We start from the raw sequence: 18,329 nt of genomic DNA, 5'->3' as shown, positions 1-18,329 counted from the left end.
AGTCATCTCCAGCATATGGAAACAGGAAATGATACACAAATTTCAGAGTTTAATCTTCTGGGATTTTCAAAGGGACCAGAGCTGCAGCCCCTCACATTTGGGCTTTTCCTCTCCATGTACCTGATCACTGTGTTTGGCAACCTGCTCATCCTCCTGGCCGTCAGCTCTGACTCCCGCCTCCACACGCCCATGTACTTCTTCCTGGCCAACCTGTCCTTTGTAGACATTTGCTTCACCTCCACCACCGTCCCGAAGATGCTCTGGAACATCCAGACCCAGAGCAAAGTCATAACCTATGCAGGCTGCATCACTCAGATGAACTTTTTCCTTCTCTTTGCTGGATTGGACAACTTTCTACTGTCTGTGATGGCTTATGACCGGTTTGTGGCCATCTGTTACCCCCTGAACTATATGGTCATCATGAACCCCCGGCTCTGTGGGCTGCTGGTCCTGGTGTCCTGGATCACGAGTGTCCTGCATTCTTTGTTACAAACTTCAATGGTGCTGCAGCTGTCCTTCTGTACAGAGGTAGAAATACCCCACTTTTTCTGTGAACTCAATCAGATGATCCAACTTGCCTGTTCTGACACCTTTATTAATAACTTGGTGATGGATCTTGCAGCTGTACTGCTGGGTGGTGCTCCCCTGGCTGGGGTCCTTTACTCTTATTCTAAGATAGTTTCCTCCATACGTAGGATCTCATCAGTTCTGGGCAAGTATAAAGCATTTTCCACCTGTGCGTCTCACCTCTCGGTTGTCTCCTTATTTTATTGTACGAGCCTAGGAGTGTACCTCAGCTCTGCTGCTACCCAGAGCTCCCTCTCAAGTGCCACAGCCTCAGTGATGTACACGGTGGTCACACCCATGTTGAACCCCTTCATCTACAGCCTGAGGAACAAAGACATAAAGAGGGCTCTGAAAAGAATCGTTGGCGTTCCAGCAATGCATGGGACAATCGTCCTGAGGCCAAAGACATGCCCATGATTGCAGGGCTCAGAGCCTCAGAGCCAGGAACCTCTAATCTTTGATCAGTCTGGGGAAGTAGAACCTCCTCCTTCTATTTATTTCCTGGCATTTCCGTTTGTGTGAATTCAACTTCTCTATACATTGAGGTAACTCACTTTATCAAGCTTCTGCTCGGTCTGGTATACCATTTCATCTTTCTCCACTTTCATACGTTCCCAGTGTTTTCCCAATTGTTGGATCACAAATGCCTGGAAATTTCTTTACCTTACGATGGAAAAGTTGGTCTCCTTAAAAATAATTTCATTTCAAATGATTTCTACCATGCCACATAAATTTTCCCTAATTTTCCCCAAAGAATAATCCCAAGGTGGGTTATTCATGTGGAAAAACACTACATTTGGCCCCTAGGCCCTCTACATAATTTCCTTGTAGATGAAAATACAAAACCACTGCTTTCACCTGGAGTCTGTCAATCCCTTTTAAATCCCTTCCTTAAGAACTCTTTGATGATGTGGACTCTAGCAAGGGTCCATTTAAGTCTCAGGCTATTGACACCAAGGCTTAGGTAGGAAACCCCAGGCATTTGCTTATGCCCTTGTGCTTGTGGACATTCCCACAAGTGTTTCCCTGACCAGAGCCTATGCTGTGACTGCCCTGGCCTTTGGGTTCTTATTTTGGTCACAAGACACACCTCAGCAACACCCATCTGGGAACTCTAAAAACACAAGGTTCATTGCTCACAAATGTTGAGGGCACATGGGATTCCCAAAGGCCATTGAAGGAGGTCTCAGAGAGGGAGAGACTTTAACAGGGAAGGAAAGAGAGCACTATGAAGGATCTGGCTCTTGGGGGGTCCATGGGGGGAGTGACTATGTTTTTCTGGGCTCATTTTTTATGGATGAATTTAAAACATGAGTGGAGTTGGAGGATGGGCCGAATGGGCCAAGGAGAGGGGGAATGGAGTGATGGAAAGATCAATAATGAGAATGGAAGACACAGTGTATGGAACATAGTCATCGATGATGTACTAGCGGTAATGCGACAGGTGTCAGTACACCTGTGTGAGCCCCGCATAAGTACAGAGAAGTTGAATCACTGTATTGCAGACCTGAAACTAAGGTAACATCGTGTGTCAAATACACTCATGTAAACAGTTAAAGAAAAGGAATAATAAAATATTATCCCCCAGTACTCAAAAATAACAACAGCAAAAACCAGACAAAAAGCCCAGTAATGGAATGTGGGCACTGAACGGGAAAAGCAGGGTCACTCACAGTTGTTACCTAGATTACCAGGGCTTTCTAATGGGGGGATTTGTGGGAGGGGTGGCCTGCATGATTGTATAGTAACTGATTCATACACTTGGCAATGTGTTAATATGAATGGTGGTCTTTGAAATGGATGCCTCAGAAATCAAAAGCCTAATGTCAGGCAATTACTGTACAAACAGGCTTCTGTGTCTCATAACTGGACTCTGTTGTTGTTGTTGTTGTTGTTGTTGTTTTTCTGTTATTCAGCCCGAGGTCCAGAGGCCTATCACAGCCACTGGCAAAAACTGATGAGCAAATCTGTACCTCCCCGTGGAGTCAACATGGAAAGACAAATTGGAATAAACACATTGATCTAATATGTTCTTGGTGTCAGAGGAGACCATAAACCCGAGGAGGCAAAGCACCCATTGTGTTCCTATGCAAAATATTTCTTTTTCATGCGCTGCCTCTATTTATTGAAGCATGGAGGCTTTTGTCCGCAGCTGAGGTGGTTTGTTCACTGAGGTACGGGGTTGCTTAGTGTCTTCTGTTTTATCTCCGAATTCACTTCCCGTTTCTTCTGAAAGCTTTGCAACGCTACCTACTATCATGAGTCTTCCTACTGTGCATGAAATAGGTTCCTTTTCCCAGTATTTGTCACAAATGATGGCAAATGAACACTATCAGCCCCGCCCATTTCGTGCCTCCGTCCCTCTCTGAAATCGCTCCCACCTGCACGACCAGAGGATGCTTCACACGAGAGCTGGATGTCCTGCTGGCATGTGGCTCAGGGTCCCCAGTTCTTCTGCACAAACTTGCATGTCCTTCAAACTCTCCCAGTTACCCAGAAGGGAGCCCACTTGTTCGTAACGTCGTGGGAAATAAACTTGAATCACAGAACGATCATGAGTGCTCTCCTCAACGTCAGATCATTTGCCACAAATAAAAATCAGCACATCTTCTAAGTGTCTAAGGTCCGTTCGCTTGGGTTATTGTGTCAGTCAGCTACTGCTGTATAACAGGCGGTCCTTGTCAAATGAGGTATCATAATACCTTTACAATCAAATGGAATCATGTGCAGGGGAGCGTTTCTGATCTCTGCTGGGCTCCTCGTGGGTCTGGGGTCAGGTGTGAATCTCTACATTGTTTTTCTCTTGTTGAGCTTGGCTGTAGTGCTCTTCTGTCTTCAACCAATTTATGGTCAGATACGGTTCCCGTATGGAGGTTAATCTTTTCTTTATAGAAACAAACTGCTTTATCATGTGAATTACTTAAATGTAATTCCATCGTTCATACATCCATATTAACATTTGGCTTCCTTCCCCATTAGAAGTGCGATCTCCCAGCTCTCTTAAGTGAGAATCAGCTACCCGTTCTCTAGATCGTAACCTTAGCCATGCCCCATTCGATTTTTTTCCACTGAATTAAATCATCGGAGTGTAATTACACACTATAACCTGCATATGTAAAGTGTGCGCTTTGGTGAATTAAAGGAGCCACACGCAAATGAACGGTAGATGTTTCAAGTTTCTATTTGTGTATATTGTAATACTGTCACATAAGCTTTAACTGCTTTGCTGGAGAGTTTCTTTTCTAAGTTTATTTATTTATTTTGAGAGAGAGAGAGAGAAGGAGAGAGAGAGAGAGAGATGGGGGAGGGGCAGAGACAGGGAGAATCCCAAGCAGGCTCCACAGTGTCAGCCCTGATGCAGGGCTCAGTGCCGTGATGTTAGGTAACTTCTAAACATTCAAGCATCCTGAGACTTTGCTGAGTTCATGTATCAGCTCTAGCAGTTTTTTGGTGGAGTCTTTTGAGTTTTCCATGTAGAGTATCTTTGCCAATTTGGATGCCTTTATTTCATTTTGTTGTCTGATTGCTGAGGCTAGGACTCCCAACACTATGTTACACAGCAGCGGTGAGAGTGGACATCCCTGTCATGCTGCTGATCTTCGGGGGAAACCTCTCAGTCTTTTCCCATGGAGGGTGATAGTAGCTGTGGGCCTTTTTTTGTACGGCTTTTATGGTGTTAAGGTATGTTCCTTCTATCCCGACTTTCTTGAGGATTTTTATCAAGAAAGATTCTGTATTCTGGTGAATGCTTTTTCTGCATCCACTGACAGGATCATATGGTTCTTGTCCTTTCTTCTATTAATGTGATGTATCACATCGATTTGCAAACATTGAACCAGACTTGCAGCTCAGGAATGAATCCCATGTGATCATGGTGAATAATTCTTTGGATACACTGTTGAATTCAATTTGCTAGTATCTTAAGAATTTTTGCAGGATATAAAATCAATGTACAGAAATCGGTTGCATTTCTATATAGCAATAATGAAGCAACAGAAAGAGAAATCAAGGAATTGATCCCATATACATAGACCTGGAGGAAACTGTAACTCACAGTGGTGCTGTGAGTTGACTCATCAGGAAGGGGTCACATTCATGGAAAAGGAAGAACAAAAAACCTAACTGCAGTTACTACTTCCAAACTGGTCTCTTGGGATCAGAGTCATTAGAGGAATGTCCTTTGTGTGCCAAAGGGTTGTCCACTTGGGAGCCATGCTGGAGTAAGAAGAGAGACATGTACCTAACGAGCAGATACAGGCTGCCGAAAATACCTCCTAGTCTCCTGTCTGTCAGTGTGTGCAACCTTAGACAGGAGTGGGTGTGGTTTTCGTCTGTTTGTTCTGAGTACTAATAATGGCTGGGGGCTGATGCGTCTCTGACCTTCCTGCTTTCTCCATTGAGGAGAAAATGATCTATAATCTAGCATCCAGGGAGGAATTCAGCATCCAGGGAGGGATTCAGACTTCCACAAGGAGACCTTCCTGTCAGACAACTCAGCCTCGTAGTCCGTGGATGAGAGGGTCAGAGAGAGTGGAAGTCGAGAACACTAAATGTCATCTCCTGAGGGCCAATCCAATTTAGCCCAGAGCATATCACTGTGTCTGTGTGTTTGCTCGCTTAATTAAGTTATAATGTATTTATTCAGTGCTAATGTCAGTTTCGCCCGAATGACTGCCGTTCACACTTTTGAAGATCTTTCTTATTCTATATCATTCAATTGCTATTATGGCCATGCTAGAAAAAATATGTTGAGATTGTTAAATTCACTGCGTGTTTCTAATGGAGTATAATTTTGTCCCCCAGGGGACATTGATCAATGTCTGGAGACACTTTGTCTGTCACACTGGAGAGGGGTGCACAGAGGTCAGGGATGCTGTGAACATCTTACAGGGCACAGGACGCTCCCCACCACAGGGCAGGCTCTGGGCAGGGTGGGTGCAGAGACTGGGAAACTCCTGGTGAAAGAATGTCAGTATCTGTAATACAGTCACTTTCAGGTTCTGCCTTCAACCTTGTAACACTTACTCTTATGCCAACAAATTCAGAATAACCCTTTGGCTCCTATTTGAAAGTTTCAAGCACAAACAGTGTAACAGTCCTGTAAGTTTTTTTCCAGGCTGCTGGGTGAAAGAGACAGTTCTTGTTATTTTCCTAAACCATCCCTCAGTTTCAGCCAAGGTCATATGTTTGATGACCATTCTGATTGGTTTTATTATTGTTATATGCCCATAGGTTATTTTCTCTTTCTCTCTCTTTTATTTTTAAAACATTATCAACATTTCAAACGATTTCCTGAGATCATTGTTTCTCAATTGATTTTTGCAACATATTTTGATCATAAAATTTTTTAATTTTATTTAAATAAATCTATCTTCTTACTTCTGAGATTATGGCTTTATTTAGTGGGTTTGCTCACCTGTGAATGTTGTATGTAGTTTCCTTGATGTTCTGCTATATTGTATGGCTACACTTACACTAAGGTCACAATCCCTCTGATGTTGGTAACGTGTCTGTGGGAGAGGACCAGTTTCATATTCTTCCAGATAGATATCCATTGATGCCAGTATTAGTTTCGATATCCCTTTATTCTAGATGTTATTTAGCAATTCAACCTTTTCCAATGAAATGAAATGCAACCTTGCCATATGGTCAATGTCCTTATACTTTGAGACCTAATTTCTGAGTCATCCCACAAATACAAACTGAGCATTGTAGGAACATTATATATTACATTTTTTCGCGTGTAGGCCATTGACAATTTAGTTATGAATCCATGTTGATATCATTAACAGTTTCTTTTTTAGAGCCAATTTCAGTTAGTTTTTAGTTTTCTCATAATTCTGCTGTGGACAGTTGTTTGGAAACTAGTCATTTTCACCTGGTTTCATTTTCCCTTTATTTTTTAAAATCTATAATTTTTCATATCCTTGGGGTTTTCATACTAACCATTTATTCACACACATTTGTGACAAAAACAAAAGTGAACAAAGAAGGTGAAATCCCTTCACCAGCGTATGTTTCTGTGTAGCACCAAGGACAGAGAACAAAAATATAAATATACGGATGGCATCATGCGGTCAAGCATAATCATGTGAAACAAGTTATTTGGTACAAAAGTGGACTGTCGTGATGTCGGGAGCATTTACAGAGCATGGTCTGGGGAAGCCTCTGTCCACTGGCTGACATACAGAATGAGGATTCGAGGTGCCCCCTGGGTTTGTGAAAAAGAGACCAATACCCAGAGTCCAAGAGTATCAATGAGAGGACGTCACATAGGGAAGGGAGACGAGTGCCTGGGTGGCTCAGTGGGTTAAGAGACCTCTTCTTGGTTTTGGCTCAGCTCAGATCTCACTGTTTGTGAGATCCAGCCCCATGTTGGGCTCTGTGCCCACAGCATGGAGCCTGCTTAGGACTCTCTCTGTCCCTCCCCTCCTTTGTGCTCTCTCTCTCTCACCCTCCCTCCCCTGCTTGTGCTCTCTCTCTCTCTCTCTCTCTCTCTCTGAAAGAAATAAACATTAAAAAGCGAAAGGGATAACAGGGCTGCCCTCACCTGCTGTCAGCCCCCATGAAGACGAATTGCCCAAGTAATGATGCGAGAGGCACGTGAAAGCAAAGTGTTCCGTGGTTGACCTTGTAACTGCGCACCTGGCAGCCAATCGTGTGTGCTTCCTTTTGTGAAGTGTTGGCTTATCCCTTTGCTCATTTTTTCCCTTGGCCCCACCATATGTAAGGTGTTTGACATTAGGAATATATCGGCACTTTCGTCTTTGGGGGAGGTAAATGTGTTCTCACATAGTTTTTGCTGGGCATCGGGGGAGGTGGTCGGGTGCAAAGCTGCCAGAAACGAGGAGGTTACTGTTCGCCACAGTCCCTCGGGGACCCTCTGAGCTTCTTGGATCCTTGAATTTCAGTAAATAAAATTTAAAAAGTTGGGGTACTAACCTCTTTGGTTGTGTAATAGTTTAGCAGAAACAATTAGGAATTTCATTATTAGATCACAAGTTACAAACTGTCATTTTTCCCTCATAATGAAGTGTTTATTAATTATAAGAGATACATTTCGATTTTCTGCAGCATAGACTAGCTTAGCACCCTAAAGGGATTCTATGGTTTAATTTTTACAAAAGTATAATCTATTATGTAGTACTTTCATGAGCTGTATTTGCCATTGTAGAAATGGGCTCAGAGGAATTCAATGTTCTGCTCAAAGGCACAAGCCGATCAGCATGTAGTCTTAATTGGAATGATGTCGGGATGTTTCCGGTTCTGAAACTCTGGGAAGTGGTTCCCAACCAGAGTTGCTCTTGGGATTTTTGTCCATGTCTGAAGAGGTGCTTCTGAATACCATCAGCCACAGGACAGCACCCGACAAAAATAGTTATGCAGCTCCAAGGGTCAATGGCGAGAAGGTGAGGAAACCTGTTCCACACTAAGGTTTCTCCACTGTGCACACAATTCACCAGGGACTGTAGTTGAAATGCAAATTCCTCAGGTCTCCAGGGGCCCGAGGACCCTGCTTCTCTAACAAGCTCCCTGGTGGGTTTGATGCCACTGGTCCTGGATGTGGAGCCCAGACTGAGAGCAAAGCTGTGGTCCTTCATTAGGAGAAATTTAAGTTAGAATTAAAGTTGTTAAGATGGCAATTCTACCCAAAGATCTACAGATTCAATGATAATTTGAAAATAACAAAAATGGGGTATTCTTGGAAAACATTTTTAAAACCATCCTAAAATTAAATAAAAAATCTTCCAAGCATGAGCACAGGAGGCCATCCCATTTATTTATGTATTCTTTAATTTCTTTCAGGACCATTTTATTGTTTTTATTTATGTCTTTTGACGGCAGTAAGTAACCAATCATTCACCCCAGCGAATAAATCCCCTTAAACACTGCCACTGCTATTCCATACTTGATAGAGAGATGTACAGCTTGAGAAGAAATGTAGAGCATAGTAATACAAAGGAGAATTTAAAATTTGCTTTATCATAGTCGAGGTCATCTTTGACTCCAAGGCCGTTAAGTCATTCTACTTTTTTGAATTTCTGTTTCCGTGTAGACTCCACTGGTAGACAAGTTTTTGATAATCAGTTTTGCCAGTGACTAATGTAAGCACTGGGGACATAGAGCCTGAGAAGAGAACGGGATCCTAATTCGGAGAAAAAAGCTAATGGTCTCTTATAAAACACACTTATCTGTTCATCAGGAAGAACAGTTATTGTAGTGATATACAAAAGAATGACAGACACAAAGTGAAAAACTGTGGTGTCAGATTTAGAATAGAATAGAATAGAATAAAACAGAATAGAATAGAAATGAACTACTGATCAAACTGAATTTTTTCCATCAGATTGGTAACAAATGAATATTCTTTTCGGAAAACTAAAGACATATTAAATGGGGTAATTTTTGTCATTTGGGAATAAATTATTCTTAAGAAATCCAAGCAGTTCCATTAGATAAATGGGAATTCCTAAGTTTTCCATATCACAGGTTGGGAATCAATTTACAAATAAAGGTAAAAGATCTGTACACTGAATAGAAGGTTTACAAAAGAAATTGAAGAAGACAAAAAGAAATGGAAAAACATTCCATGCTCAGTGATTGGTAGAAATAAAGGAAGAAAATGAAGGAATAATGATTGCATATCAGAGAAAGGTAAAAAAAAAAAAAGTTTTTTAAATAAGTAAGTAAATTGTACTGAGTAGTTTAAAAAATTCCAGGAAATAAATGAAAGAAGCATTCTCTATACCCACAATTTGCTTTAAACACACACACACACACACACACACACACACACACACACACAACTTATCCGTTTAAGACCATGAGGCCTGCAATCATGGGAAATTCTTCAACCCCAGGACAATTGGAACTTTTATAGCTGCCATCCCAGAGAATCTCCTCAGAGCCTCCTTTATGTCTCTGTTCCTCAGGCTGTAGATGAAGGGGTTCAGCATGGGTGTGACCACCGTGTACATCACCGAGGCTGTGGCACTTGAGTGGGAGCTCTGGGTAGCAGCAGAGCTGAGGTACACTCCCAGACCAGTACAATAAAATAGAGAGACAACGGAGAGGTGAGATGCACAAGTGGAAAACGCTTTATACTTGCCCTGAGCTGATGAGATTCTCTGTATGCAGAAAGCTATCTTGGAGTAAGAGTAAAGGATCCCAATGAAGGGACCACCACCCAGCAGCATAGCTGCAAGATCCATCACCAAGTTATTAAAAAAGGTGTCAGAACAAGCCAGTTGGGTCATCTGATTGAGTTCACAAAAAAAGTGGGGAATTTCTACCTCTGTACAGAAGGACAGCTGCAACACCATTAAGGTTTGTAACAAGGAATGCAGGACACTCATGATCCAGGACACCAGAACCAACAGTCCACAGAGCTGGGGTTTCATCATGACTGTGTAGTGCAGGGGGTGACAGATGGCCACAAACCTGTCATAGGCCATCATGGTCAGGAGATACATGTCCAACACTGAAAAGATTAAGAAAAAGTCCAACTGTGTGATGCAGTCGTCATAGGTTATAACTTTACTCTGAGTCTGGATGTTCACCAGCATCTTCGGGATGATTGTGGAGGTGATGCAGATGTCTACAAAGGACAGGTTGGCCAGGAAGAAGTACATGGGCGTGTGGAGGCGGGAGTCAGAGCTGACGGCCAGGAGGATGAGCAGGTTGCCAAACACAGTGATCAGGTACATGGAGAGGAAAAGCCCAAATATGAGGGGCTGAAGTTCTGGTCCCTCTGAAAATCCCAGAAGCAGAAATTCTAATAGTCGTGTATCATTTCCTGGTTCCATGAGGTTGAACTGGCCCCAGAAAGAGGAAAGAGATATCATCAATTTTCACCTGAAGGCATTTCTCACACAGTTGAAAGGGTCCAATTTATATTGTGCAGTCAAGAAGTTAATTTCATTGTCTTGTGTATGGATTGTCCCCTTGAAAGGATTCCCTCTCATTGCATCTCTGATTAGGCATTTTGGTCTCATTCTCTGCATTCCCCAACAGAGGTCTTGCATTTTACTCTGTTACTAAGAATATCTTTCCTGCAGTGGAGGAATATATACTGAGTGTCAAATATGTTCCAGGCATTGTCTAGGCCATGAGCACGGGATACTGAAAACCAAAAGCCACTATAATCTAATGAAGGAGAGTGATTAGAAACAAATAAAAATATTAATAAGACATCAGAGGGTGTTAAGAACTTTGAGGAAACCAGGGTCAGTGTAAAGAAGAGTGTGGTGACGAGGGTTACTTTGTAATTGGTGTTTTTTCAAGAGCAGTGAACAGGTGACCTTAGAACAGAGACCTCAAGGAAAGGAAGGCAGGAGCCCAGAGCCTGTCTGGGGAAGTGTGTGCTGGCAGAAGGAATGGCCTCTGCTAAAGCCCCGAGGATGATCCTACTTCGAGCTATTTGGGTCCAAAACAGGAAGCATGTTTGGGAAGGGGAATGAGCAGGAAAATGATCAGAGATCGTGTCAGGCAATTTCAAAGAAATAGGTGGCCTCGTTGCTGGTTCCCCTTCAAGAGAAAGGAGTCACTCACCCACACTATATATTTCTTGTATTTTAGAATCTACTTGCAAAGGCATCCCTTAAATTGACATAGAGCTCCTACTGAATACCATGTGTTGATTTCTGGCCTCTGTGTTACAAGAGTCATCTTGGAATATATTAGACCATATACCTCTGCTCTGTGTACGTATCCCATTCCACAAGGTGCACACACACACACACACACACCCCAAATCATTGCTCTCTAGGCTGTGTTCTTTCCATGAGTTCTCAACCCTCACCCCAACAATTAGGCTCGGAGTGGCTCTAACTCAAGATACCCGGATCCATTATCATTCCCCTAAACAATGTAAAATGGTACCTGGATTTCAATGAATAAGCTTCCCAAAAATAAATAAAATCACCAGTCTCACCTGGATGGGAGCCTTGAGGGAGACGTGCCCATGCGGCAGTCTGAATTTCCCCTGGATGGTTGGTTATTGGTGGCGGCTAAACTCTGTCCCCACACAAGACAGGAGGAAGGAGGCTAGCATGAGTCTCCCAGCCAAGCTTCAGACTCCAGAAGCAACAACCAGGTCCCATCAGGTGGTACAAGCAGAGGGACTTCACACAGGAGATACTTACAGTTTCCTCTTCTGTTGAGAAGGCACGTTTCCCTCCCACTCCTCTGACCTACAGCACATGATTTCCTGGGGGACACTGGTGTGGACACAAGGGAAAGTTTTCCTGGAGATTGTGTTCCCAATAGACCAGGTTATAACCACGCATATCCGGGGTTGATTAATCCTTCCTTGTGCACACCGCTGCTCCCAGAGTACAGACCTCCCAGCACCTTACCCCAAGCCTGATTTCGGCATTTCCCCAAAGTCTAGGACTAGCAATATGTCTGGATTACACTCCTTGGACCTCCAAAATACCACGTGCTGATTGAGTTGTGACCTCTGTGTTACAAAAGTCACCTTGGAATATATATTAGACCATGTACCTCTTGTGGTGGAGACACAGCCCTGCCATCTATAGAACATTCCTGTTTTCCTTTTCAACAAGGAGGGCAACTAAGTTCCTTGATATAAACCCCAAGCACTACATACCTCAGCTTCATGACACATTTGCCAAACATTTAGGAATTTCATACTATGTCACAAGTTAAGAGCTGCTCTTTAGCCCCTCTTTGTGAAGCTTTTGTTAGTTGTATGGCATATGTTTAGATACTTTTTTTAAATATGAAATTTATTGCCAAATTGGTTTCCATACAACACCCAGGGCTCATCCCAACAGGTGCCCTCCTCAATGCCCATCACCTACCACACCCCTCCCACCCCCCATCAACCCTCAGTTTGTTCTCACTTTTTAAGAGTCTCTTATGGTTTGCTCCCTCCTTCTCTAACTTTTTTTTCCCTTCCCCTCCCTCATAGTCTTCTGTTAAGTTTCTCAGGATCCACATAAGAGTGAAAACATATGGTATCTGTCTTTCTCTGTAGGACTTATTTCACTTAGCATCACACTCTCCAGTTCCATCCACGTTGTTACAAAAGGCCAGATTTCATTCTTTCTCATTGCCAAGTAGGATTCCATTGTGTATATAAACCACAATTTCTTTATCCATCCGTCAGTTGATGGACATTTAGGCTCTTTCCATCATTTGGCTATTGTTGAAAGTGCCACTATAAACATTGGGGTACAAGTGCCCCTATGCATCAGCACTCCTGGATCCCTTGGCTAAATTCCTAGCAGTGCTATTGCTGGGTCATAGGGTAGATCTATTTTTATAGATACTTTTTGCAGTATAATATAAGCTTGGAATAGAAAAGTAAACAGATTTTTCCCTGTAGTTTCCGGAAGGAACCAAGCCTTGCAAACATCTTCATATTAGCCCAATGAGAACGACTTCAGCTTCTGATTCACAGGATTATAAGAACATAATGTGTTTATTTTTTATATCATATTATATTATATTAATTTAATTAATTTGTTTTTGAGGTAGGGAGAAAAAGCACAAGTGAGCAAGGGGCAAAGAGAGAATCCCATGAGGGGCAGAGAGAGAGAGAGAGAGAGAGAGGTGGGAGAGAGAAGTGGGGCTCACCTGACATGGGGCTCAAGATCATGAACCCTGAGATCACAGCTGAGCCAAAATCAGATGCTTAATTGACTGAACCATCCATGCATCCAGCATAAATGTTTTAGAACACTAATGTAGTCATTTTACATTAGCATTAGGACTTTAATACAATTTTCCCAATTAAGTTTTGTTAAGACCCTGAGATTAAGCTTCTTCATTCATCCATTTAACTTCCCCTGGGCAAAGGCATTTTGTGTTGTAATCCCATCTTCAAGTAAAAGAAGAAATTTAGAATCAATTTGGAGTTATTAATCCTCTTTAACTGGTAAAGAATTTCTCAATGCATAAATTCAAACGTACTTCAGATTTTGATGTCTTTGAGACATCACAACAGGAAAAGTAAGTCATCATTTAAATGTATGTCTCTCATTTGCTTTATATCTTTTTGTCTACATGTATGCATTCTTTTAAATGCATGTTAATTCAAACATTTATTCTTCAACTTTCCCTCAAGTTTCCTTTCAACATAAAATAAGAGATTAGAAATGAGTTTGTGTTTAAAATGAATAAATGTGCGTCTCCTGGGTGGCTCAGTCTGTTAAACACCCGACTTGATTTTGGCTCACATCATAGTCTCAACCATTTGAGCCACCCAGGTGACCCAGTATCTATTCTTCTTTTTAATAAGGCGGAAAACTGACTTCTTCTGATAATAAACCTTGGGCACTAAACACGTTGGCGTCAAGACACTTTTGCCATCACCTACTTTATCACAAGTTAAAAGCTGCCATTTGGTTCTTTGTTATAAAATGCTTGTTAAATAGAACAAGGTGTATTTAGATCCTTTTGTGTACTACAATGTGAGCTTAACATCTCATAGGGAGTTTTGATTTGATCTTTATAAACATCTTATCCCCAAGGAAGTACATTTATGAACTCCATTCTACATTGTAGAAATGGTGCTTGGTGATGTCTAGTCATCTGTCCAAATTTAATATCTGAGTATGTGGTGTCCCTTGAGATTGATTCTGTCAGGATGCTTCTGGTTCTCAAACTTGGAGTCGTGGTTCTCAGCCAGAAATCAATTTTCCCCTGGGACGTCTGTCAAAGTCTGAAGGGAAGCTGCCAAACACCTACAATCCCCAGGAAAGCACCCCCAAAATACTGTTATCCTGCCGCCAATGTCCACCATAAACGGTGAGAAACCCAGCTAGACCAGCATGTCTCCAACTTCACTGTGCCCGTGAATCCACACGGATCCCACTACAAATGCAAAATCTTATCTCACGTCCTCGGTGGCCCAGAGATTCTGCATTTCTCCAAGCTCCTGAGTGATGTTGAAGTGCAGGTCCGGGTCTGTGGACCACTGTTTGATTAGCAAGAAGATGATCCTGTGTTAGAGATAAGTGGAGGTAGCGTGAAGGCTTCACCAAATCTTGTCCTTGCATGCCTGTAATTGTGAAAGGATCGTGTATTCGCTCCTTCTTCAGGCTGTGTCAATTCTGTGTATATTGATTTTATAAGTGACCAAAATAATACACTTATGAAAAAGGCTTTGTAGTGGGCAAAATAAGGCCCCCCCAAATATGTTCACATCCTAATCCCTAGTATCTACAACGTGTTATTTTTTATAGCAAAGAAGGATTAAGGTAACAGATTGATCGGAGCGGCTGATCAGCTGCCATTGAGAGGAAAAGAGCTGTGATTGTCCAGGTGGGACAAAGGCAATCACGACAGTCCTTCAAATGTTGAGGAGGGAGACAAAAGAGTTGGTGCTAGAGAGACTTTGAAAACTTACCCGCTGGCTCTGAAGGTGGAGGAAGAGCCATGAACCAAGAACTGCAGGTGACCAGTGACAGAGATTGGAAATGGAAAGGAAACAGATTCTCCCCTGAGCCTCCAGTAGGAACTCAACCCTGAAGACATCTTGCTGCTAACCTGATGAGACTCCTTCCAAGCTTCTGACTCCAGAATTGTAAGAGTGTGTATTTGTTCAATTTAAGCAGCTAAAATGGGGACATTTTACAGCAGCAGTAAGAATCTCCTAGGGACAGAGTCAATAAAATGATTTGAGGGAACTGAGTTTAAGACTCTCAATTCATTTATCAGCTTCCCTTGGGTAAGGGCAATTGACATGTAAAGAAACCACATTAATAGAAATAAAATGAAATAGATTTTGAAACATTTTGCCCCTTTACCTGATACAGTGATTTCTGTGGGGCATCAATGTGAGTGTGGTCTGACCATGAATCCTTTGAGGCAGTGACACAAGAAAGGAACTCATCATCAGAATTATGGTAACATGTGATAAATTAAAATTTTGTGTCTATTACCACTTCCTTTTACATATGTTCTTTATTTAGTTTCCCTTTATTTTTTGTTGCTACAACCATTCATTCTTTTCAGTGCTCTCCTGTCCAACTGTCTCTCAAGTCTCCTTGCAACATAAAAGATGAAATCATAAATCATCTGTGTGTGTACATGTATGGGGAGTGTGATTATTTGAAAGAAAAATGTACACACACACACACACACACACACACACACAAGACACAACCACTACACTTGAATGTTTTCTTTGAGTAAAAATGCATTTAATTTTTTTCCTTACAAGATTCATAGGAATTAATGTTTAGCGTCCGCACTGCCTACAGAAATAAGGAAAGAGAGGCTCAGGGAGCTTGAATTTTTAACAATTACCTAAGAAAGCAATTAAAGCTTATGTAGACCCTTAAATTATACACAGATGGAAACTTGCACTATGTGCTTTTCTTTATATTTTTTGTAAAATTTTTAAACATTTATTTATTTTTGAAGAGAGAGAGAGAGAGACAGAGCATGAGCGGGGGAGGGTTGACAGAGAGGGAGACACATGATCCGAAGTAGGCTCCAGGCTCTAGCTGTCAGCAGAGAGCCAGGTGGGGGGCTCAAACCCACGCACCTGAGCTGCAGTCAGATGCTTAAGAGACTGAGCCACGCAGGCACCCCATGTGCTCTACATTCTTGTGTAGCTCCTTTAACGTACCAAATTGTACCCTTTCAATACACGGTGTATTGTGTATAATTATACTTCAGTGATTTAATTGGGGACATATCTATGGAGCAGGGCTCAGAGGAGGATTTGGAGCACAGTTAGCTGACTCTCCATTACAGGTGTGGAGATAGCTCTTGTAATGGAAGGAAAGCAAGTTTATGTACGGATGTAGGTGCAGTGAGATGCAACTCAAAGAATACACATAAGCGTACGTAATTTGTAAATAGAAGACTATCCAACAAATCGAAATGTAGAAATAAGACCAAGAATCTGGCTGAAACAGAAGAGCATGACAGCCACAGACACAACGTCATGGATGGGCCCTAGAAATACCAGGTAGAGATTCAGTCCTGACCACAGACCCGTGAGGAGCCCAGCAGAGGTCAGAAAAGTTTCCCGATACAATGCCGTTTGATTGTAAAGGTATTATTGATGAAGAGAACAAAAAGCATGAGAAATGTTGCTCGAAGTCAGATTCCCAACAACTGTAGCTCACTGATAAATCCCCAAGAAATGCAGGGAATGACATTCTCCAGGAACTCATGGATACTCTGATGCTGATGTTTTGTTGGAGACTAAAAGCACCATTATCCTCGACAGGAGCGAGACCTCCAAGGTCCCTTTCAGCATATGGAAATTCCTTAGACGTTTATGTTATCTCTACCCTTCCCTCCCTCCACAAACTTAAAAGTATATAATCACTCACTTTCCACAATCCCAGTGCAGCGCTCTCTGGCCATGAGTCCTGCCACCTTGCTATGAGAGCACATTTTTTTGCACGGTAAAACAACTCAAGGATTCTTTTGTGACCATTGTCCTCGGCGATCCCACATCATTTTAACATCCCACGTGACAAGGAAAGAATGTTATACAGCAAGAGCTGACTGACACAATCATCTGAGCAACCGACCTGAACTAATTTGAACACGTTCTACCTTTTACTAGTGTCATATGATTTGACAATTGAGGAGGGCACTCATGACCATTCAGTGATTCAAGTGTATTTCCCATGACTTGATGAACAAGTGACCACGTGAGGGCTCCCTTCTGGGTAACAGGGAGAGTTTGAAGGACATGCATTTTTGTGCAGAAGAACTGGGGACCCTGAGCCACACCCCAGCAGGACATCCAGCTCTCAGGTGAAGCATCCTCTGGTCATGCAGGTGGAAGAGATTTCAGGGCAGGAAAGAGGTATGAAATGGATGATACTGGTAGTGTTCATTCACCATCTCTTGGCATTTGTGACAAATATTAAGAAAAGAAAGTTATTTTGTGTAACAACGGAAAGAATCATATTAGCAGCTAGCATGAGAAGTTTTCTAGCAGAAATGGGAAGATAATTCACTGATAAAAGATAGAAGGCACTAAACAATCCTGCACCTCAATGAATAAACCCCCTCAGTTGTGAACACCATCTTCCGTGCTTTAGTAAAGAGGTGCGTAGCGTGAACTGGGACATTAAAAAAAAGAGAGAAATATTTTTTGTGTAGCAAAATGAGTGTTTTGAAATTTTGCCTCCTCATATTTATGGTCATGCCGATACTAAGAACATCAGGTTGATCTATTTATTCAAATTTGTCTTTCTAAGTACATTCCACTGGGAGATGAATATTTGCTAATCAGGTTTGCCAGTGGCTATGGGAGGCTTTCTGGACCCCGAGCTAAATAACAGAATAAAACCAGGAGACCGGTTATAAAGCACAATAGCATGTTTAGCATAAGTGCCTGAAATTAAGCTTTAGATTTCTGGGGCATCGAATTCAAAGACAACCATGTGAAATAAACATATTGTTTATTATTTAAATAAACATATGGCTCAGCTACCCTCAGCCATAAAGTATCTCTTCAGAACGTCCTGGATAACCTAGATAATGACACATAGGTGAATCAGCTTTTCCCCTTCAGTACATAAATTCTACTCAATAAAATTCTCCAGTGAAGTGTGAATCCTCAAACACCTAGCCACTCTGGCCATGGGCCTTAATAGACCCAGGTCCTTCAGCAGCACTCTCTCTGTCTCCCTCTCCATCTCTCTCTCCCCCTCTGAGACATCCAGAAGTGGCCCTTGGGCATCCCTGTGCCCTCCAGCTTATGTGAGTAATACATTTCCGTTTTTAGAGTTCTCTGATAGGTGTTGCTGATGTGTGTC

The 18,329-nt window shown here is 42.1% G+C and overlaps 2 protein-coding genes across 2 annotated transcripts; one reads left to right on the top strand and one right to left on the bottom strand.

The window, feature by feature from the left end:
- Window positions 1-984, top strand: LOC132677665 (olfactory receptor-like protein OLF4). Its single transcript, XM_060629447.3, has one exon. It carries the CDS (start codon window positions 16-18, stop codon window positions 982-984), a length of 969 nt encoding a protein of 322 aa, XP_060485430.3. The 5' UTR covers window positions 1-15.
- An 8,420-nt stretch (window positions 985-9,404) lies between these two features.
- On the bottom strand, window positions 9,405-10,409 carry LOC132675425 (putative olfactory receptor 7A2). The gene has a single exon (XM_060627786.3). It carries the CDS (start codon window positions 10,371-10,373, stop codon window positions 9,405-9,407), a length of 969 nt encoding a protein of 322 aa, XP_060483769.3. The 5' UTR covers window positions 10,374-10,409.
- Between the last annotated feature and the right edge of the window lie 7,920 nt (window positions 10,410-18,329).

This window comes from Panthera onca, chromosome A2 (assembly GCF_046562875.1).
Source record: "Panthera onca isolate mPanOnc1 chromosome A2, mPanOnc1 haplotype 2, whole genome shotgun sequence".
NCBI lineage: Eukaryota > Metazoa > Chordata > Mammalia > Carnivora > Felidae > Panthera > Panthera onca.
This window is presented reverse-complemented; position numbering and strand designations above follow the sequence as displayed.

What these genes read in the sequence shown, in the direction of transcription:
- LOC132675425 (XM_060627786.3), bottom strand. Translation starts at nt 10,373, where the DNA reads ATGGAACCAGGAAATGATACACGACTATTAGAATTTCTGCTTCTGGGA.
- LOC132677665 (XM_060629447.3), top strand. Translation starts at nt 16, where the DNA reads ATGGAAACAGGAAATGATACACAAATTTCAGAGTTTAATCTTCTGGGA.